Genomic DNA, 22,614 nt, shown 5'->3' with positions numbered 1-22,614 from the left:
GATTACAATGAATCATATTTTCTTTTAGAATTTTTACAAGAAAATGATATTTTTAAAGAAAACTTTCTTATTGTGGACTTTTTTTGGCGTAATATCTATGAAAAGAAAATCTCCAATTTGGGTTGATCAAGCTAGCCTTTTGAGAGAGATCATATGTGTTTAAGACAAATGTATGCAATAAATATCATTCTTTTTTAAAGGAAAATGAATATAAGAGATTAAACTCATGTGGCCATCCATACTAATATATGTATAGAAATAAAATAAAATTAGATGTACTTATATTAAGTAATTCTTTTCTCAATTTTTTTAGAACATGACTTTTAATTTTCTATAGATTTTTTACATATCACAACTATTTTAACTAGACATTCAATTTTCGATAAATAACGTTTTTTCTTATAAATTTTACAAAAATAAATATCTATAATTAAACAAAGATACAGTAAATCATTTTTTCTTTTAATTTTCTAAAAAATTGATTTTTCTTTTTAAAATACCATTAAAAAATATACTTTAAATTAAAATCAAACCTTACACACATACATATCTAATCGAATAAATTATCACTCGTTAAAATTGATTATTTTTAATGAAACATTCAATGTATAATGAAATATATATATATATATATATATGGATATATGGATATATAAGTAAAATCACATGACCAAAAATCCCTTAAAAAGAGGCATAAACCCAAACCATTCCTACCAGTCTACCACACAGCGATCAGTTGAATTTTGATCTTCTTCCTCTATCTCCAGGTATCCAGCCTACATTTTCTAACCCTAATTGTGATTGCAACTTATGTTTCTACTTTCGATTTCTTCTATTGGAGTCGAACGTTACTTTTGTTTTCTTAGAGGAAACAGTCGTATTTCCTGTGTTTGGTTAGTATTTCGTTTAGATCTATATATCGTTTGCTTGTTCAATCGAATCAAAAAATTTCTTGTATTTTCCTTTTTTGTTGATTTGAACGATTTCCGCGGAAGGTTTATGTTTTTGTGATTATCGTTGAGTTTATGTAGGCGGAAGTGATATGGCTGTCTCGGTGAAGCAGATGTCACTCATCGTGGCAACTCTTGGGATTCTGTCCTTTGTTTTTGGTATAGTCGCTGAAAATAATAAGGTACATGTGGTGTTCTCAGTCTTGATCTTCAACTCCTTATTCCTTACAATTCACTCTAGTTTATCATCGCAATAATCTGGCTTAACAAAAATATGAAGAGGTAGAAAGAGACATCATGGGATTGTCTCTCTTTGTTAAAATTTCAGAGCTTTGCAATTGAATCATCCATAATCATAATGGTGTTTGACAAGGGTATGATATTTACTGTTGTATTCTAATCAGTATTTGTGTATCATGTGCTACTACAATTTTTTTTTGAGATGAGTTAAACTGCAGTATTCTCCCTTGTTTCATCATCTTGTTTGATTTGATTTGAGTTCTCTTTTTTTTACTTATAAATATTTTTTGTCCTTATATTTTTGTACAGCCGACTGCAGGGAAACCAATCCCTGGAAAAGATGTTGTAATTTGCAAGTACCCATCTGATCCAACAGTTGCCTTCGGATATTTGTCATTTGCATTTCTCATAGCAACCACTGTGTCCGGGTGTATGTCTCTTGTTTACCCATACAAAGGGAAGTCGGTCCCACAATCTGCTCTACTCCAAAGCACAAGCTTTGTTGTATTCTTCAACATAGCTTTGTAAGTATAATAACTTTAGCCTCCCTTGCTTCATGATGTTTCGATGTCTGCACGCTTGTTAAGTTGTTTTTCTATTGCCTAATCATTTTATAGTTTGGTAAAGTTGGCCGGTCTGATGCAAAGTCCGACGTCCCCACCACCATTTCTAATTCCTTATTCAAAGTTGGAATTCTATTTGTATCTGGACTAACTTATGTACTCTTTATGTCTTCAAGCTTACGAGTATGTGGTATTTGACTTTGATCAAGATGATGATGTACCATCCATCTTCCTCCTAATGATTCTGCACTGTGATGTGTGTTCATAGGTTAACAGGTGGATTAGCTGCAGCACTGCTCTTGTGGCCAACAATTACGGAACAACTTCACCTATCTCACAATGTTCATCATAATCTCAATGCAGAGTGTCCTACCGCCAAGACTGGTCTCCTTGGTGGTGGTGCTTTTCTTTCTCTTGATTCAGCCCTCTTCTGGTTAGTTGCTCTCATGTTGGCTGATAATGCTAGAGAGGACTACTTTGATGAGGAAGAAGATCAGAAAGGCCAATACGGCCAGGTTCTGGCAACTGATTATGATGAACCTGCACATTTGAAGGGCTCTGCATAACAATGCATTAAGAAATGCAATAAGAATGTGAATGTTTCATTCCATTAGACTTTGTTATTGGCACATTAAATTTATTTGCTGGGATTGTTGAATAGCTTTTGTTAAATGGAACTTTTCATTGTAAATATTGCTTATGGATGAATCAATTTGCTTCTGTTTTAACTATTGAATATGGGAGAATGTACTTTGTAGTTTGTTCCTCTCTGACAGAGACAGTATCTTGTTTATATTACAAGGACAAACCAATCAAACAGGGGGGGAAAAAAACTAGCATAAATGATATAATGTTAAAGGTTATATTTACTCTCTTCTTTTTTATGAGCAAAGAATAATGGAACCTTGTACAAAATACAAGTGTAAGACCACTTAATATTTATCAACAAACTAACTTGGTGCTCTCAAATCACTAAATAATATACCTGCGAGAGAGAAACAATGATAATGAACAACAATAACATCAGAGATGAAAATGCTTATAATTTTTTTAAAAAAAAGGTTCAATGATGATGAGCTATTGAATAAGGGAGACAGTATACAGGTACAAACCAATGAAACAGACAAAAAAACCTAACGTCTTTCTGACTTGGAATTGAGTAGGGGCCGCGCGAACGCAGGCCCCCACTGCAACAAATTATGACGTAGGCTCTCCCTCACTGGGGAGACCTTAGGGCAGCACCCCTCCAGAGTGCAATGGAGGTCACTGACCTAGGCCATGGGCATTCTTGATCACCCATTGACCCCGTCCAGGTAAGTATGGCTCACTTTGCAGTCTTTCTTTTTTTATATTGCCTTCTTCGCACATCCCTTTTTATTATTTCGATGTGGGACTAAACAAGCACTCCCCTGCAACTCACGACACCAGCGGTTCACTCTTGTACCTTCCTTCCCCTATCGCCATTCATTTCCTCTCTTCTAGAAAATTTTTCTTCGCTGACCAAATGAAGGGGGCTTGTTGCGATACTTCACCCATAATCTGACCATGGCCTAAAACCACTAAAACACTAATATGGTGCTCTAAAATCTTTAATAATTTCCCTACCAGGGAGCAATTATTCAAACATCAATATCAATCCAAGCCCTTACTGTTTTCTTGGAAAGCTGAAGATTTACCAGACATTGATTAAAAAAAAAAAAAAAAGAAGCCCATTAGTACATATTGAGAGGAAGTTTTGGTGATCTTGAGGAGCTTCTTAAAGATCGTTGTCCAAGTATTGCCTCTCTGGGGTGGAAAGGAAGGTACTTAAATTGGAGAATCTGCAGGCAAAGACTTCAAATGAGAGCATTGTGCTCAGGGGGTACACTGGCCTGTGATGATAGAGTTGTCTTACAAGAAAACGTAACCGGCAACTCAAGGGAGCGGCTGAAGGAGAATAATAGAGCTGTGCCACCTACGAGGAGTCGCGATCTCAACAGTTTGGCAACCTCCCAACATTGCTTTAGCATGATTTTTTTCTTTGCATCTTTGCCCTGCAATTGAATTTGATTTGGCACAGATTCGGAAAATGGATAGACTGTACATTAAAGATCAGGAATATATACAACGGCTGAAGTTTGTCCTTGGACATTGCTGCCTATCTACATGGCTGAACCCTACAGCTCAATTACAACAACCATGCAGTGCTGATGAAATACGGCAGTATGCATACTACAAAGGTAATGTCCCCGCCACAAAACTTACTAGTTTAGGCCCGGTCTCCCTGTGAAGTTTGTAAATATGAGATTTTGCCTGCTTAGGAATTAGGCCTCCCGTTTTGGGAGCCTTCAAATGAATGCTTATTTCTTTTGGCCATAACTTGTGTTTGAATAACTTTCTCCAATGCAATAGCTTCCTCAATGTTTTTATGTGCCAAATTGCAAAGCTCGTCAAGGGCAAGCATAGGAAACGGTTCCTCAATGAGAACACCAACCTGCAAAAATCATTTATCGAACTTAAAACTGACATTTACTGCAATGATTTTACAAATGCATGAAAAGAAGCAGATAGGGATTTTCACTTGCTAAATGTTGACTTTACAAGAATCCCAGTTGAGTGCATTTAATTAGGTATTCTTAGTGAAAAAAGAAAGGGAGAGTCATCTAAATTAAATTCCAGCTGTCGAGGAGAGCAATCTAACATAATCTACCCTCAGACGGAGAAGGGGTGGTACAGTTCCTATGACATGAAATTTCACATCTCAGTCGCATGTCTTAGGAAGTAGTAAAAGCAAGGGTGATTCAATAGAAACATAGACGACTAAACGAAGAGTCTAGTCTTCAAATTGATTATTCAAAAAGGAAAGGTTTCTAGTCAGATTTGCGTCATTGGCACTAAAAGAGCCTTCAAGTTTGCTCAGCTAACCATTTCTTCCTCTCATCTCACTAATCATCATGGTTCCATTGTTTCCATTTGTCCTTGCCGCATCAGTCACACTAGGATGCAAAGAATGCTTGGGTTAATCAAGCAAAATCCTCAAAATAATTATGAAAGAAATCAAATATCGTCTCATTTGAGCCATCATATCAGAGTTCGTCATGTATAATAGACAACAGACTGACTTGAGTGCACAAAGACCAGGCTTTGAAGCTTTAGTGAAAGTTTAGGTTTCATTATTATGACAATTTATCTAGATTGTGTATTAGTCTATTTATCTAGCATTTATTATGAAAGGAAGGACGCAAAAGTAGTAGAAAAAAATTGTACTAACTTTTCATGGAAAAAAACAGAGAAACATACTTCTTCTATGCAGAACAAGGAAGCAGCACTGATGAAAGTAGCCGGAACCACGATCCAGTGGCAATCATCCCAAAGTATGATTGGAAGAGTGAAATGCCAGAGTACTAGAAACCTTGATGTCAAGCGAGTGTATGAGAGGGGGATTGGAATTCCCATCAGCTGTTCACAGATGCCAAGTCCTTCGTGGAAACAAGAAATCTTTGCCTCCTATGTATATTACAAAAAGGGAAATTAAGACAACATTGAATAGAAAATTCTCTGTTCCCTTCGTTTCTAATTCTGAGTATACCAACAACAGTTGAACTCAAGATATATTATTCATAAGCTATTTAAATTTCATAGCCCCTACATATAAAAACTGATATTCTTAAACACCAAGATGGCCTTCAAAAGAAATTACAGATAGACAGTTGAACTGGGGAGATATTATCCATAAGTATTTAAAACAATGTTCACAGATTTTGATTTGAGATTCTTAAAACCCCAAGATGGTCATTCAAAAACACTTACAGATTGTGTATACCGCAGAGTTAATACCGACAAAAAAACATAAAACATTTTGCAGACATCATGCATAAAAGAAGTTAAAGACAGTACCAACATATTCTTCTTAGCCTCCTCCAAGCTCAACAAGTTAATACTCTGAGAGATGAACTCAATAATACACCGAGGCCTATGCTTTGAATTGAGTACTACAGCTAGATCATCCACTTCAAGCAACCTCTGCAGATCTCTGTCAATATCTGAGCCATAAATCAAATGACACTGCATTTAGAAAGTCTAAAAATCAGTAAATTGAGTCTCCTAACCATAGTTTATTCACCAGCCCATATTCACAAAAACTGGGAACAATTTCACAATTACCTTGAGAGCTACTGGAAACGCCATAATGTACTGCAAAAGCGCATTCTTCAAAGCAGCATCGCCGGAATTCTTAACCCCAGAAATGACCTGCCTCGCGAAATCATCAGTCCCCGCAATCACTCTCATCCAAGCCTTCCTCCCCTCCTCGAACCTGGAGTAGGAAGCCTCCGTCCGAAACACCAGAAGCAAGGCCAGGGCAGGCGCCGTCAGCTGGTACGGAAGCGACGACGCCCTCAACACCGGCAAGAACCCAGGCAACCAGTGCATGTCAAGGGCAGTGTTGTAGCAAGCAACGGCGGCCGCAACCGAAGTGAATGCAATCACGGGTGGTATCAACGACAGAATGACGCGCGATTGAAGGCTGGAGAGGAGATGGCGGATGTGACGGAGAGAGCTCCGATGAAACACCCATTTCTCGTGGTTGTAAAGCTCGCGGCGGCGCTTCATGCCCTGCTCCTTGATGCGGTCGGCCCAGTCGGGGATGAATCGGAGGATGGAGATTATGGTCGGGGTTTTAGGGGAAGGATTAGGGCTTGGGCTTGGGTTGATAGAAGAGAGTGGCTTGAACTTGAACTTGTTGGAGGGTTTGGGAGGGAAGGCTCGGAGGTGTAATTTGGGGAATAACTTTGGAGTAAAATTGGAAGAGAAGGAGGTGATGGAGGGAGTGGGGTGTTGCATTGGCGGGAGTGAGGCTGGAGAGGAAGAGCAGAGCAGGACATGGTGCTTGAGCGAGAACGAAGACTCATTATTGTCTGGGGTTCACACAGTGGCCGAGGAGTGGATTGGTTGTTGGAGACGGTTATTGTGTGAAGGAGCTTTTTCCACGTTATGAGGGCTTGTCTATCGTCCAATTTCTGTAATTGTTGAACGCTGATCTCTCCTCTTGTTTACACTCGCGTCATGGAATAATAAAGATGATGTGTATTACTCTTATAACTAGGGTTCTAATTCCCGTTCTCCATAGCTCCGCGTATTATTAGTTTCAAAGAGATGCGAGAGGAGATTTCATTAGAAACCTCACATTGTAAGATGTATTGGTCTTTGTGGCAATGTCTAGTGAAGTAAACAGCTCTATTCAAGTGTCACAAAATAATAATGAATTGAAGATTAATTGGTCTGAAAATGATGATAATGTGGAAGAGGTGCGAGAGGAGATTTCATCAGCAACCTCACATTGTAAGCAAATGTATTGTACATCTCCACAATCTAGCTGCTCAAGTGTTAAAAGGATTGCAGTGGACAAACAATGCCCCGTTAAGGCTTCGGTTTGTTCGGTGGTGTCGCTCACAGTGGTGCTGATTTCACCCATTTCATTGGGATGCAAACTGTATTTTTTGAAAAAAACACAAAAGGAGTATATTTGATATTGTTATATTTTTAATTGATGTTTATTTAATTTGGGGTTTACTTAATAAAATACGGATTGCATATAGTGATCATAAAAAAAAAAAGCATGTCACATGTTTGGGAGGACAAAGTAAAAATAAGAAGGTATGTGGCAAAATTGAAAGAAAGAGAAGAAGTTTGGATAACTATCAGAAATATAAAAGGTCGAAGGGCCAAAGTGAATATCGTGCTTCTTCAATTTATTTATCCAGCAAGGTTAGGGTTTACGGGGGTCCTTTGAGCATTGTCTGCTATCGGCGTTACGGAAAGCAGGAATAATGTCGAAGAAGAACAGTTTATCTCTTAGAAAGAAACAATACGAGTTTGATCTTCGAAGTAAATTCTCCGTTCCTCCAATCATAAACTCCCTCTCAATTTGTATTTCTGGATTTGTGTTTGCATCTGTAGTTTGATGTACTACTGGCTTATGGGTTATGTTGCATCATGTTGTCTTTTTTTGTCGTGATAGTGAACTTTTTTGGTAATATAGGAGAGAAGCAAGAAAAAGAAAAGAAACAGAAGAAGCTTCAAGCGAAGAAGAATAAGATGAAGGTGAGCTTCCTTTCTTTATTTTGTTTTGTTTTCATCATGGTATCTCTTGTGTGAATAGCATATAAGCATGTATTTGATTGCTAAGGCAATTTGGAAAATTGGAATTGTAACATAGAAGCATGTATTTGATTGCTGAGAAAATCAGGATTCAGGAAATAAGAACTGCAATTGGACTTTCAGTATTATGTTTTTGGTTGATTTTAATTGCTTGAATTTTCATTTTCCAAGTTAGATGAATTCAGCTCAATGACTTGTCTTAGACATAGAAGCATGTATTTGTTGCTTATTTTCGTGTAAAAAAGATACGAACTTCAGTTAAGATTAGCATAACCTGTTTAGAAGCAGCAATGCCAATCTGGGCCGTAGTGAAGTTCTATATTTTAGATTGGGGAGGGCGAATGGATGAAAAATATATTTGTGGTTTGACCCCATGACTTCAACGTTTAAATGCAGCAATGCTGCCACTGTTTAGAGAATTTCCATCTTCTTATGTGGGTGAAGCAGTGCTGAATTTATTTTTTCTGACTTCTGGATTCCTTTTCTTCCTGAGGTTTATGGAACAAGTAGCAGCAGATGTTAATTCGTATTAGGTTCTTTGTTACTTGTTCATTTGTAAATTTGATTTTGACATTGTTTTTATGAATAAAAGATTCCCATTTTTATGTGGAGAAGGCCATGTACTCTATCGTTGAGTTAGCAATAGACATTGCTTTTATGAGGAGTTTTTTCTAGCAAGCTCTTCCTCGCTCTCTCTCTCTCAATTTAGGCAGTAATTGGGTTGGCTAATTTTTTTTGGGTCTGTCTAATCAGGTTGATGGGAGTGACAAGAAAAATAAGGGTGCAAGTGGGTTTCAAGTTGGGAAGAGAAAACTGAAGACCAAACTAACGCCATTGGCAAAAGCTAAGGCTGCTCAGGCCATGGAGGTTGACAAATGACGTTTCATATAATCAATATTTTCTGTTCTTCTGTGTAAGTTGAGTTTTCAAATCAGAGATAACGAAATTCTAGAGGCGGATAAGTATTATGTATTCAGCTTTGTGATTTCTTAATTTGAGAGGAACTTTATAATGACGATGTCTTTACTCTTTACTACACACGCGTTGTTTACTGTAATGTGCTTCTAATCATCTGATGCATCAGTTCATAAATATTGGCCTTATTGCGGTTACCATATGTTGTATTTTTCCTTTTGTTTAAGGGTCTTTAGTTCCCAGGGTAGTTAGAGCTGCAGCATACCTAAAATTTAGAGGAGGGCAATTAGCAGAGACATTAGGATTTATTTTGAACAGAAAAATTTGAGGATTTATATATTGAGTGTTCCAGCAGCAGTTATTATTTTATTTGTTACTGAAGTTCTTGCTTGGAAAGCATTAAGCTGGAATGGTAGTAGGAGGGAGATTGCGTTGTAGTATATTTGTGACAATTATATACATATTGTTTCAACAGCCCATGGCTTTGAGTGTTTCCTATTAGACTATTACAGTTATAGAACTAGACTTGGAAGTTTTTTCTTCTTAGCAAGTGTCGTATGATAGAAATTATCATCTGCAACTTAGATAATGCTGACTGATGCATTTGAGGAAATAGTTCGCTTCTCATAGGTATAGTTGGTGGTTTTTTTTCCCTCAAGCAATTGTTTGTTTGTTCTACTTTTGCGAGTTTATCGATTTTCTGGTTAAATACATTATGAGATGCTTCTCTATCTGTTTATACATGACTACTCCTATGGTGACCATTAGAATTTAGGATAGAGGATATCTTGTGCCATTCTTTTTCTAGAAAGCTGAGAAAATGGCAATGGAAGCTAATGAAGTTTTGATTTAGATGTTGGGTTGAAAGACTTGCATGTAAGCAAAACAGTTTGTTTTACCCATCAAATTTCTCTTACTTTTTGGGGAGATGCCTTATCGTTCTCCTTACTGCAATTTGGGTGTTTGCTGATGGTGATTAGCTTACATAAGGAAGAAGAAAAGCTCCTTTGTGAATTGTGATATACCTTGCGTCTATTGTTCATAATGCTGCAGTTGTTTAGTAAGTAAATAAAATTCATGTGTTCGTGGACACTGGTCACACAAAGGGCACGGCCCATTTAGCTAGGGAGCAACCAGTGCTTAGGCCCATAAATGGGCCGTTCTCTCATCTTATAGATTCTCTGTTCATTGAACAAAATTAGGAAATGCAAATCTTTGCTGAATTCTGATTGTTTATTATTTGTACATCCGATATGAGATTAAACTCGGGGATATGAGATTAAACTCGGGTTGTTATATTGACATGTACTAAAGTTTTCCACCTAACAAAATAATAAATTGAGTCAAATCACAGTACGCGGTCACGAGGAACTCCCAAGTTCATACGATTTGACCCAAAAAAGATTTATCAATTCCGTTATCACCAAGTGATTTATACGTGCCATTACTTTATATGCTCAACTCGTATTTGTCCTCTCTAACACAGAGCAATTCAGCATTCATTATAAGATTGCGTTTGTGATTGGGTAGAACTTAGTGCAGCAGGTGCAGTGGGTCAAAGCTCGCAGAGTCTCAGACAAAATAATTTGTGAGGTCCAACCGGAGTCCTTATTTTTCAACGCAAATCTCTTTCACCTCCTGACTGTATATGCTTTTCTCCTAGACCCAGGTATGTGATTAGTCAACTTTGTTATTATCAGTATTTCCAATGTGATTAGTTACATTCTAAAAATAATTTATTTATCGTATAGTTTTAAAAACTTAATTTTGTAGCTGTGACTTGTTCTTTACACCTTCTTATGGAGGGGGACTTGACTCTTGAGATTGTTTCTACTAACGTAGTTCATGCCTTGGAAGAAGATGACTATTTAGAGTTTAGGATGGGGCATTTTGTTGAGGAACCTAAAATCCCTATGGACAGGCTTGGTGTTATTATATGTCAACATATCCTTCACATTGACAATACTATTACAGCTCATTCTCTTGCGCGAATGGCTAAGCGTGTTAGTGAGAGATCTATATGGTTGATGAAATGTTCGTCGGATATTGTTTCCCTCGATTCAAGGGAACATTGTAATTCTTCTGTTGGTTTATTGAAGCTTTCTTTTTCTTCTAAAAAAAAAAAACTAAATTGTGCTTGGAGAGATTTTGTTGATTAATACTTCTTCTTTTTTTCCCTTATAACGAAGAACCGATTCATGAGTCTATCACCTATTCAAGTATTCAATTCTATTATAACAAATTGAATCCCTGATCTCGTGCGGCTACCATACAAGTTCCATGCCCTTGCCCCCAAAACAGTGAAACTCCATGGAGGCTTGTTGATAAATACTTTATTCCTATTAAGATTTATTTCGCTTTACATCGTCACTGTGGTGGATATTTTTCATCCACTAAAGAATTATCCGTTTTGGCCACCTATGCACTGATTAGTCCAATCCTTAATGGGGTGGTAGTAGACTAGTAGGTCGGTCAACAAACACATCAACCTGACGGATTTATTTCAGGAAAATATCTTGCCTCCTCCCACTCAAACTCATGACCTCTTAGGCACCGATGCACAAGTAATCAGAGCAGACAGTTCTGGGCGGATAAATATCTACCACAATCACATATCCTGTGAATTATATGATCATATCAATAAAAAAATTATTAAAAATATAGTTGAAATGTTAGTTTGGTTCAGTCTGCTCGAGACAAAAAGAAGTTTTATAATCCCATACATACCATACCATAAAAATAATCCCTACAATAATTTACAAATATCAACTTTATTGTCCAACATTGTTTTATAATGACAGCAGATAAAACATATAAGAATAAATTATTTTTTTTAAATTTCTGGTTGAAGTCACATTGCCATGTAAATATGGGAAGTAGGTGTTAACATATATAGAATATAGATAAATCCAGCCTTTTACCATCAACAACGTGTTTTTTTGGAGGAAAATATCTCGTAATAATTCTGCAATTAAGCGTGCTTTTACGAGAGCATTAACTGTGAAACTTTTTTACAAGAGTATTATTGAGATTAGTGACTTCCTGAGAAGACAAAATATTGCGGACTAAATGTGAAGCATTAACGTGTATTGCACTGAAAATTATAATAGTAGGCTTTATTAATTAACATTGAAAGAGAAATGAAAATGCAAATCAATGGGATTTCTAATTTTAAATGGATAATAAATGCGAATAACAGATGCTTTTTTGAATTATTTATATAAAAATAACAAATTATCCCTTTGAAATATTTTTGGTTTTTAGCATCGTGGACTTGAGTTGAAAAGTCAATCGAGAGGCTAAACTCGACCTACGTGGCTATCAATATCATAGAAAACTCACATGCATACGAAAACTTGTAATTGGGCCATCACACCAACGTATATTGGGGGCGAAACTTTGTGCGGATGGATTGCTGCCTCTAGAATTTGTTTTTTAAATTATATATATATGTATGTATACTTGTTAAGATTCGATTTTGTAATTGTTAATTCACAATCTTTATAGTTGAAAAGTGTTAGTTGGGTCTATAATTTATCAATGTATTATCTTATACCTAAATTATGTAACAAATATTTTATGTTTAACTCAATCAATTATCAATCGAGTCACTAACAAGTGGTGGCGTTTTGTAATTGATTATTTTTGTTCGTACGTGTATACTTATCCCAAAATCCAAAACATGATAAAATTCAAAAATAAAATATCAAAAGATTCATCCAATAACGTTTTTTTTGTTGTTTCTCTTCTCTTCTCTTCCTTTTAAAATCAAAATTAAAATTTTCTGTTCAGAATCTTTTGTTTGTTTCTGGTCTCTCTCTCCCCTACACCTAGTAAAAGAACAACATCATTACTCAATAGATAGAAGAGAGAGAGAAAGAAGGCTGCTTTTTTGGTGCATTGTGATAAGGACTTGAGTAGTGAGAAATTAGGAACTTCGTTTTTGGGAACTAATCCCAACTATGGCCCTCCTCTGTGCACTTCTGATCAGACTCAGACTGACTTAATTCATCAAAAATGTTCGACCTTTACTTGTCTCCATTCAAAACCCACCTCAGATTCTGCTTCTTGCCCTGCAAAGCTGTTCGAGATTTAACCCACTTGACCATAATGTCAGTCAGTCTGTGTTGAGCTTGAAAAAAGAAAAGAAAAGAAAACAGGAGAAAACTTTTCACCTTCTTTTACAGAGTGTCTTCTTCAACCTCATGTTTGTTGTTGCTTTCCTGTTTCTGTGCTAATGGGTTTTGAAGTTTTGGGCTTTGTCTGTGAGGGTTTGTGTTTTGCTTGAGAAGATGCTTGGTGGCTAAGGTTTTATGATAGGATTGGTGAGTGTGTGGACCTGTTTTAGTTTATGTGTTGCTGTTTGTCTTCTGAATTAAGCCTTGTCTCTTGTTTTCTTGGGTATGGTTTAGCTTTCTATTGTTGTCTTCTTCTTTCAAGTTCTTAGCCTTTTAGATTTCAAGTCCTTCATTCTTTCTGTCTTGAGTGATTTAGTTTCTTGGGTTTTATTTTAATTGATTCTCTCCTGTTTCTTTTTTAGTCTTATTTTCCCTTTTTAATTTATTTTCCTAGGCGTTAGTTTGTCCTCTTTTCTTTAATTTTACTTCCAAGTTTCATTGAATCTAGGGTTTCTTCATTCTTCTTTCATACATATTGATTATGTTAAAGGGCTCCAAAGCCTACTTTCATTTTCTGTTGGGGATTTCCTGCTCCATTCTTGAACATGATTGTGTGCTTGGGGCATTCTTAGATTGAAACTCATCCACATTTTGTTGGTTGGAATTTGACTTGATGCATCTTTTAGGGTTTCATATCTTCATTTAAGCAACTTAGTAAGTTAAATTGTAGAGACCCCTTTCTGGGTCGTCAAGAGTCCGAATTGTTGTTCTTGGTAAAACTCTGTGCTTGTACCATATATTTGAGCAGATAGGACATTGGAGGTTAAGTTTATTCTAATATAAATTTAAAAGCTTGTCATCTTCAAAATATATGCATGGATCAAAGAGATGCGATGGGGTTATCTGGGTCGCCTTCTTACTATATGCAGAGAGGCATATCTGGGTCTGGAACAGGAATGCAATCTGGGTTACATGGATCGTCAGCCATTCATTCCTTATCTAATCCAAGTATGCCATTTCAATCAAACACTGTTGGCAGTAATATTGGATCAGCATTGGCTATAGAGCCGCCAACAACAGTCTCACCTCATGGTGTCAATGTGGGCGCACCATCTGCTGTGCCACCGAGGGAGACTGTGAAGAGGAAGAGGGGAAGGCCCCGAAAATATGGACCTGATGGGACAGTGTCATTGGCATTGTCTCCGTCTTCATCTACTCATCCTGGGACAATAACCTCGACACAAAAGCGAGGTAGAGGACGGCCGCCAGGGACTGGGAGGAAGCAACAATTAGCATCCCTTGGTGAGATTTCTTCTCCATGGTTGTCTTGCATACGAATTCACTAGGATCAGCTGTTGAGTTACAGTAGATCTTACCATAATATTTGGCTTAGGTGCTATCGCATTCCATGAAGATTGCTTTGCCTAATATTTTACAGTATGTCATTAGATTAGTGATCTTCTTCATAGGCCAAACTCATTACATGTAGTTTCTGGTTGATTCTCCTTCTGGTTAGCATTAGCTGTCCCACTGACTGCATTTATCTAATGGATTGTCAACGTTTTATCAGAACGTTAGCTAAATGAGCAAATTGTTTTGTCTAAATTTTGGAGACTATGAAATCCCTTTTAGTCAAGAAACATTAATATACACTCACTAGTTTTCTACTATAAGAAAATTGACAGAGGCGACATGGGAACTGAATCATGTTAATGCGTGAAGTCTGGTTTTTTCTATGATGGAGAACTAAGTGGCTATATTCCAGGTGTTGGGTTTTTTGTGTGGAGTCTGTTTTTTTCTATTGGTGTGGGGTGACCCGACTCGATGAAGATTGTAGTGGATCCGAAAAGGAATTTTTGATACCTCTTTTTTTACGCGGGGGTCCGAATTTGGGCCGTTTTATTGTATTTTCGTCCCGGTTTGTGGCTTATATATTTACAGTGTAGGGTTTATATACTTACAGTGTAGGGTTTTGTAGTTTGTGTAACCCTGTAGCTACTGCACTGTACTTTTCTCCCTGAATGGTGTCTCTGCAGCTCCGTGGAAATAGGCACAATTGGCCAAACTACATATATTCTTGTGTCGTGATTTTCTTTCTCGTTGCTCTTTTCTATTCTCTATAATTTTTCCGTTTCCACACCAGGGAGATTGTTGCTGAACTCAGTGCAGCTAAAAAAATCCATGTAGAAGTGATTGATTAGAGATATAACCTAAAGGTCCTAAACTCTAAGTCTCTCGACAATAACTAGTATGTGCATTGCAGCTTTTCTTTCTTTCTTTTTTTCTGTTCTTTTTTTTTTTTTTTCCTGATTGTTGTGCTATGCATAGAAATGTTCTTGTGAAACATTTCAATATATGGGCATGCTCTATATCATCTCTTTCATATGTTTATAAGTTTGTTATCTTGAGCTGTCATTCATGCAAGCCTGATTCAGCTTTGTGCCATTGATATTCATGAGTGCTTGTTCTGCATTTGTTCATTTTCGTGTTTGAATGATGTTCCCAAACTTCATTGTTTTGCAAGGTGAATGGCAGTCTGGTTCAGCCGGGATGGGCTTTACGCCACATATCCTCACTGTAGCAGTGGGGGAGGTAAGATTATTTTCTTAATATTGTCCATCAAAGGGTCTCTGCCTTACAAAAATGTGTTTTTGTCGCGTTGTAAGAGGAAATCTGTGCATTTTTGGGTGTTATTGACGTCATACCTCAGAATAGAGATATCCCGGCGCTGAACATATGTTTACTTCCATGACTTTGTGTTGTAACATAATCGATAGATGAGAATGACCTATCTCTGCTCCTAAAATGGCGTGATCGATAGATGAGAATGAACATATGTTTACTTCTTTTGTAGGACATTGCAACAAAAATAATGTCATTTTCACAGCAGGGATCAAGAGCTGTTTGTGTCTTATCTGCCAATGGTGCTGTCTCTATTGTAACTCTCTTTCAGGCATCGACTTCTGGAGGCACTGTCACATATGAGGTTTGAGAACTTGAACCCTTTTTCTTACAGTTTTTGTTTTAAAAATTTTCTCTTCCCTTTTTTCTCGTAATTGTGGACATGCTTGATATTTGTTGGAGCCAGAACCGGTTTGGTTGGAGTGTTATTTTCGATTTAGCATAAAATATTGTGACATGAAATTTATATATAGATCGTAGATTTTACTCAAAATCCGGTAATTTGTGCTCGAAATTTAGAGACTATTTCTGCCTAATTTGTCTACTGAAAAGCAACATGACTTTTTGTAGGGGTGCTTTGAGATTATATGTTTATCAGGCTCTTACTTGGTCAGCAACAATGGTGGATCCCGCAACCGAACCGGTGGTCTGAGTGTCTCCCTTGCTAGTCCTGATGGTCATGTAATTGGTGGTGGAGTTGGTGGTATGTTCATTGCAGCTACTCCTGTTCAGGTAAAACTTTTTAGTTCTTTTCAGCCGCTCTGCAGAGATGCTCATTCTTTGCTGTATATTTTTATTTTCTGAATTGTTCATCGATCTTTCTGATCGTGAAATCGATTAGTAGAAATGTTGTAGTATAATGACATCTATAGAAAATATCAAAGCCATTTTCAGAAAGATTTTAAGATTTTGCTTATGAATCCAGGTGATTCTTGGAAGTTTCATATGGGGTGGTTCAAAGACAAAAACAAAGAAAGGCGAAGATTCGGATGGTGGAAGAGATGCAGAACACGAGACAGATGACAATCTCGTGAGCCCATCGAGTCAGAGTCTCAATCCAACCTCTTCAGTTGGTGTATGGCCTGGTTCGCGGCCAATGGACATGCGTAATGCACATGTTGACATTGACTTGATGCGCAATTGACTATATTGTTCGACGAGCAAAGTATACTGATGATTTAAAAGCCAGCTGATTCCGGACTTGGTAAATGCTTCAGTTATCCGTATCGACCATGGGAATGTAGTCATATTTTGTAGGGTAAGGGTAAGGGTAATGACATCTTAGCGTTCCTGCTTTTAACTGATTTTTGTGCTGTAGACATTTTCCCCTTCAGATTTTAACCAAGATAATGTAAGCTCTAGTACATTTTGTGGCAGCTTGGATTGTATCAGCATGAAGGATTTGAATAAACGAGAGATTTTCTTCTATCTTATGGCAGAATCTGCTTATGGAAGGGAATATTTGTTACAAAATTCATTGATTTTAATGGGAGGTCAGAGGTGCTAAATGGGGTGATAAATTATTTTTTTTGGGTCATGTCCGTTTAAAAATAGATGTCCAATACCAACGAAGGTTGGCTTAAGTGGTAAGGGGTTATGCTCGTTTAAGCAAGGTCTTGGGTTCGAGTCTTTTGTGGATGTAGAAAACCTTTTTGGGAGAGGTCTCCCCCTTTGGGGCCCGACCGTATCTCGGAGGATTAATCCGGGGCTTGCCTAGGGATACTTTGGGAAACAAAAACAATATATGTCCAATTTCTAAATCATGTTTTAAACTTAATTAGCTCATAAATTTTAGGCTCACTAAACTAAACCCGTCTATATTTTGTCCACTTTAATTAAAAAGTTAAACAATTTTCTTTTAATATTTTTAATAATATAAATTTAAAATTATAACCTCCAAAATTTGAAATAAACCCAAGCTTCTACCATGCAGATTTGTCTTGAATTTTATGGTGGATAGATGTGTTTGTGTGGCTCTTTTGATTTGATTTCAAGATCGTATAAGTTTTAAAGTTTGACAATGGAGAGGATTGTGTATTGAGTGTTTCAAATTTATCTGTATTTTACTCGAGTGTTCTGAAACCGACCATTTAAATTTTGAATTCGTCCGTACAAGTGAACGTTACTTTTTTGCCCTATTATGTATGCAACGGTCCGAAATTTTTGCCTCCAAAATTTTGCACCTCATTTTCTCTCTTCTAGAGTGTTAAAAATCTACATCCTCACCTTTGTTTTACTATATCTTTGTTGGAATTTAGGGGTCGTAACCTTTTTCGGCTTGGCCCGTTGCTTTGTTGCCATATGACACAAATGTAAGAAATCAATCTTGTCTACTTGTGTCATATTATATATTCTCAGAGGCAGACTTATATACATGGGTTCTTGACAATTCGATGCATAGGCCCCAGTCAAAAAAACTTAGTTTCCCAGTAATTTTGACATACCCTCCTAAGTCTTAGGCCCTAACCACACTCTATTGTGTGTTATTTACCTTCTCAAGCCAAACTGCCCAAGCCCCTCAATCTCTAACCCAACTCTTTAGTCTATTGTGTGTCCTTTTACCTTGTTTAGTCCAACTGCCCTTTACCTTGCAACCGAATGAGTGATCAATTTTTTAATGATTTCTTGTATCTTACATAGAAAAAGAGTTGTTTGTAACTATAATTAATGTTGTAATATTGTGTTTTCAATATATATGAAAACTTTTGGAGAATAATTGTGATAAATTACAATATATTTTTTCTTATTGATTTGAACTATTAAGAATGTATTTTTTGTGTTTACGGTCTATATTCATAAAAATCCATTAGATGAAGAATACAAAAAAAAAAAAAAAATTCAAGACCGCTGCCCCCTGACCCCACACCACATTTGTGCTCCAAGTGATCACAATTCCTGAGTCCGTCACTGTATATTCATAAAGATTTTTTCTCTGTAAATGTTGAGTAACAAGTTTAAAAATCACAAGAATATTATTTCCTCTGTTTGACTTGTAAATTGATTGGGCATGGTTCTTGTAGCAATTCAAGTTATAGAGAAGAACAAAATAAAGGCAGTTTTATATGACCATAAAATCAGCCAGCCCTCTTTCTTGAAAATGTTGTGAAATATTTTAAAAAACCAAGACTACAAAGTTATCTTATTTTCATATGTGACAATTAATTGCTTTGAGGATGTTTCCTATATAAAAAAAAGCCTACCACCATTGAATCTCCTGCAAAACAGAACCATCTCACTCACTCATATAACAGCAATATATCAGAAGATGAAGCAGCAAAGTATACTTTTTTTCTCTTGCTTTCTTCTAATTGGCATTAGTTGTGTCAATGCTGAAGCTCTAAGTTGTAATCCGAGCGGAAAGATAATAGGGAAGAAGCCTCCACCAAATCAATGCAACCAAGAGAACCAGTCAGATTGCTGCGTACAAGGAAAAATCTACACCACCTACAAATGCTCACCACCAGTGACAGGCCATACAAAAGCAACCTTGACAATCAATAGCTTCGAGAAGGGTGGCGACGGTGGTGGACCTTCGGAATGTGACAATCAGTACCACTCAGATGATACTCCTGTGGTTGCTCTATCGACCGGATGGTTTAACAATGAGAGCAGGTGCTTGAAATATATTACAATCTATGGTAATGGAAGGAGTGTTAAGGCCATGGTAGTCGACGAGTGTGACTCGACGATGGGGTGTGATTCTGATCATGATTTTCAACCTCCATGCCCTAACAATGATGTTGATGCTTCCAAGGCTGTTTGGAAGGCTTTGGGAGTCCCTGAAAGTGACTGGGGTGAAATGGATATATACTGGACAGATGCTTGAGTAATTGCCTTTCAAGTGTTGTGTACTTGTGATGTTATGATTGTGAACTTCTTTATGTACATTTGAATATACATATGTGTATATGTATGTATACATGTATATTTGTTGTATCTTTTCCTGTACTAGTGCAACATCACAAGTCTTTCTATTATTGCTTTCTATAAGAACTTTCCCAATATTCAGTCTCCCACATCTCCACTCTCTTCATTGTTGTCTCTTTCTCTCCAAGAAAAGCTTGAAGTTCCTCTGGTTCATATGGAGGAGGCAGACTACATGGTGGTGTATCACTAGGAGACTTCACCATTGACTCCTCCTGGAATTTCTGCCACAAACCAGTTTGTGAACATGCCATTGTTTCTGAACATACCTTCTCTGCTCCCAATGGTATACTTGGCTTGAATCTCAAGAGTTTCGCATATTCGCGCAACAAATGAAACATGTAATCATACACATTGATCATACTTAAGTTCTTGCTCATATATCTGCTTCCTGCCTTCCCAATGGCCCGGGCCTGTTCGGTGTGATTGTTGCCCCATTCCACAGCAAACTTAATGTCTCTGCACTTGTTGGTGTTCCTAATAGGCCAGTAATGCTGCATTGGTCTCATGCTTCTTATGAAGAAATCATAATAACGAGGCTTTACCAGCAATGTCATGGAATCACAAGCTAGTATGTATTTCTCGCTCACCGACCATCCCTGTCCTTCGACGTATACCTTATACCTGTGCCTGCACTGGTCTGCTAATCTCGAATTCTTGAACCCTTCTTTGGATTCTTTAATCCAATCCTGCTGATAGAATCTACCGTTCCAGTCGTACTTTTCGGAGACATTGCATTTCATCAGATCAACCCTTCCACCAACTCTGGCATTGCCTTTCCAGAAAGCATAAGGCACTCTATCTTCCCACTTTATCTTCTTGCTGCCTTGTTCTATGTCCTTCAACAAGCTTTCCCATGGCCTCACATTGGTTTCCGCCCTGTCAAATTTGCATCTAACTCTAATAACGTACAGAACAACATGATCTTCTCCAAGATACAACTATATAGTGTTAAAAAAATGTATAGATTAAGGTCTTACCAGCCCCAGAAAGTCCAATCAGGGAAGACAATGTCCAAGCTCTCATCATCTGCACAGTAATGAAACACCGGTGGTGGCGACGTTTTGTTGGGTGCTGCGTACTCATGTTTGTTGATCACCGGCCTGTCTTCGCAATAGAACACTAGCTCCAAGTCTGGTACCAGCCCAGGATACAACCTTGTGAGTTGTACAATGCCCCATATAGTAAAAACATCTCTGGTTTGAAATGGCTTCTTGTACTTTTTCACATACACTTTGCCATCAACAATTGCTAGCCTAAAATGTGCAACACCTCCTCCTCTTTCCACCATCTCCCTTGATATTCCGGTCTGCTTCCATGGCCGTAGATCCTCGTGGATCCAACGGAAGTACTCCGGACATATAGCCGATGATTGATTAAGTTTAAATGTTGTGGGATAATTTATGGAGCATGTTCTTTTCACATCTCCATTGGAGCAATTGAGTTTATACTCTATTTTTGGGCTGGCTAGAGTACTTGTCGTGGAATCAAAAGAACTTCTTGTGACATACTGCAAGAATATACAAACAAATCAACATTGCGACATATCCCAGCAACATCCATCCCAAAAGCATTCCAACAGTGTGTGACACTTATTCATTGGATGTAATGACATCATAACAATGTCATCACACCCAATAAAAAATGTCACACACTGTTGGGAGGCTGGGGTTTATAATCCGAACACATTGAAGCATTGTCCGTTTTGAGCCAAAGTCCACATAGATTTTTTTTCTTCATAGGCCATCATCATTAGTATTTAGACCCAAAAAACGCATCTTTAATATGAGGGGCTAGGTTTTGCTTATGTCCGTATTGATGTGGAATGTTAAGTCTTAACAGATTTAATTTGATATCTATTAACCTCCTGCCTGAGAAAGTATATATATAATTAAACTTATGACTTCAAAAGCAAATGATAATGGTTTTAATTAATTAAAATAAATACATACAAAAACAAATAAGTGATCAAACAACCTGATAATATAATAAACTAATCTCTCTCTCTCTTAACGAACAAATTAAAGAAAACTAATGCCACTCTAAAGAAAACAATCTTAACTGTATGGGGAGTTTGAAAATGGAGAAAAATTTTGAAAACAAGAAAGAAGAAGAAGAGAAATAATAATGGTAATTAGGGAGAGACTTACAGCATCCATGCAAATAATAACAATGGCACCGAATAATAGAGAGATGAAGAAGAAGGGGAGAAGAACATAGACAGATGCCCTCCTGGTTATGAATTCCTTCAACATATTGTTGTTTTTGTCCTCCAAAATCTCTCTGACTCTTCAATATCAACTGATGATGCCCATCTCTCTCTCGATCGATCTTGCTGGTTTTGGTAAAACTGTGAATGAGCAATTAATTTTTTTTGAAACGCAATGATGCAGGTCAATCAATGTATATGAAAGTAATTAAGAATCCAACTGTGAATTTGGTTGTCTAATTTTGCTCCTCATAATTATCTTAATTTACGGAACAACAACAGCTGGATTCAAAAATTTTCATTTCAATTAATATTCATGCATGCCCATAGTTTGCAGTTAATCCAGCTAATACATGCATGCAATATTACTCTGGAAGAAAAAACCCTATTTATTATTTTTATTTTGGTTAAGGATAATGAATCAACGCCTGTTTTTCCCCCTATATTAATGATTTCACAAAGGGGTGGAAAACTCTGACCGGGTCGGATGACCAAATTTGTCCGACCCAGATTAAATCAAATTTAGACATAAGTTATATGTCCGAAATCTAGGTCCAAACATAGATTTTTTGTCCGATTTAAAATCATGTCATGGTCCAAACACACAAGTTTACTTGTCCGGACCCTAACCTGGATTAGATTATTGTCTGATTTACTTGTCCAAATTTAAACTAATTAAGGTTTGATCAATTAAGTACGTCCAAAATCCAATCCGGGTTAGGGTAAATATTTCGTAAACAAGTGATGTTGTCCGACTCAGAACTGATTTTTTGTTACCACTAATTTCACATTCTAATTTTATTTCTTATGTATAAATGAACCTCTCTTTTCTCCATGTATGTTGTCAAATATATTTTTAAGACACTTTTTTAGTC

The 22,614-nt window shown here is 37.0% G+C and overlaps 6 protein-coding genes and 1 non-coding gene across 10 annotated transcripts; 4 read left to right on the top strand and 3 right to left on the bottom strand.

Moving 5' to 3' along the window:
* The first annotated feature begins 671 nt into the window (after positions 1-671).
* Positions 672-2,491, top strand: LOC120004438. Of its 2 annotated transcripts, none has more exons than XM_038853788.1 (4): positions 672-767; positions 1,032-1,132; positions 1,500-1,714; positions 2,022-2,489. In XM_038853788.1, exons 2-4 carry the CDS (start codon positions 1,043-1,045, stop codon positions 2,317-2,319), a joined length of 603 nt encoding a protein of 200 aa, XP_038709716.1. In that variant the 5' UTR covers positions 672-767; positions 1,032-1,042; the 3' UTR covers positions 2,320-2,489. The 2 variants fall into 2 exon arrangements, with proteins under 2 accessions (XP_038709716.1, XP_038709717.1); XM_038853789.1 differs by lacking the exon at positions 672-767 and adding an exon at positions 871-893 and having other exon boundaries at positions 2,022-2,491.
* Positions 2,492-2,912: 421 nt separating this feature from the next.
* Positions 2,913-3,074, bottom strand: LOC120004687. The gene has a single exon (XR_005469604.1). It is a non-coding gene; the product is annotated as a U1 spliceosomal RNA (small nuclear RNA).
* LOC120004436 (UPF0187 protein At3g61320, chloroplastic-like) lies at positions 2,913-6,728 on the bottom strand. Its single transcript, XM_038853787.1, has 4 exons — positions 5,897-6,728; positions 5,630-5,797; positions 5,033-5,239; positions 2,913-4,226 (listed from the first exon to the last, which is right to left on the bottom strand). The coding sequence occupies exons 1-4, from the start codon at positions 6,572-6,574 to the stop codon at positions 4,050-4,052; spliced, it is 1,230 nt and encodes a 409-aa protein (XP_038709715.1). The 5' UTR covers positions 6,575-6,728; the 3' UTR covers positions 2,913-4,049.
* A 737-nt stretch (positions 6,729-7,465) lies between these two features.
* LOC120004347 lies at positions 7,466-8,969 on the top strand. Its single transcript, XM_038853674.1, has 3 exons — positions 7,466-7,618; positions 7,773-7,834; positions 8,645-8,969. The coding sequence occupies exons 1-3, from the start codon at positions 7,561-7,563 to the stop codon at positions 8,768-8,770; spliced, it is 246 nt and encodes an 81-aa protein (XP_038709602.1). The 5' UTR covers positions 7,466-7,560; the 3' UTR covers positions 8,771-8,969.
* Positions 8,970-12,693: 3,724 nt separating this feature from the next.
* LOC120003773 (AT-hook motif nuclear-localized protein 9-like) lies at positions 12,694-17,044 on the top strand. 3 transcript variants are annotated; one of them, XM_038852860.1, is made up of 6 exons: positions 12,694-13,131; positions 13,854-14,226; positions 15,449-15,516; positions 15,779-15,910; positions 16,177-16,338; positions 16,532-17,044. In XM_038852860.1, the coding sequence occupies exons 1-6, from the start codon at positions 13,120-13,122 to the stop codon at positions 16,748-16,750; spliced, it is 966 nt and encodes a 321-aa protein (XP_038708788.1). In that variant the 5' UTR covers positions 12,694-13,119; the 3' UTR covers positions 16,751-17,044. The 3 variants fall into 3 exon arrangements, with proteins under 3 accessions (XP_038708788.1, XP_038708787.1, XP_038708786.1); XM_038852859.1 differs by having other exon boundaries at positions 13,811-14,226; XM_038852858.1 differs by having other exon boundaries at positions 12,694-14,226.
* A 1,827-nt stretch (positions 17,045-18,871) lies between these two features.
* On the top strand, positions 18,872-19,432 carry LOC120003776 (kiwellin-1-like). The gene has a single exon (XM_038852862.1). It carries the CDS (start codon positions 18,872-18,874, stop codon positions 19,430-19,432), a length of 561 nt encoding a protein of 186 aa, XP_038708790.1.
* A 148-nt stretch (positions 19,433-19,580) lies between these two features.
* LOC120003774 (O-glucosyltransferase rumi homolog) lies at positions 19,581-20,836 on the bottom strand. Its single transcript, XM_038852861.1, has 2 exons — positions 20,511-20,836; positions 19,581-20,409 (listed from the first exon to the last, which is right to left on the bottom strand). Exons 1-2 carry the CDS (start codon positions 20,819-20,821, stop codon positions 19,581-19,583), a joined length of 1,140 nt encoding a protein of 379 aa, XP_038708789.1. The 5' UTR covers positions 20,822-20,836.
* Positions 20,837-22,614: the final 1,778 nt, after the last annotated feature.

The sequence above is a fragment of the Tripterygium wilfordii genome, chromosome 8, assembly GCF_013401445.1.
Source record: "Tripterygium wilfordii isolate XIE 37 chromosome 8, ASM1340144v1, whole genome shotgun sequence".
In the NCBI taxonomy this organism is placed as follows: Eukaryota; Viridiplantae; Streptophyta; class Magnoliopsida; order Celastrales; family Celastraceae; genus Tripterygium; species Tripterygium wilfordii.
Note: the sequence above shows the minus strand (reverse complement) of the source record. Positions and strands in the feature narration are given on the sequence as shown.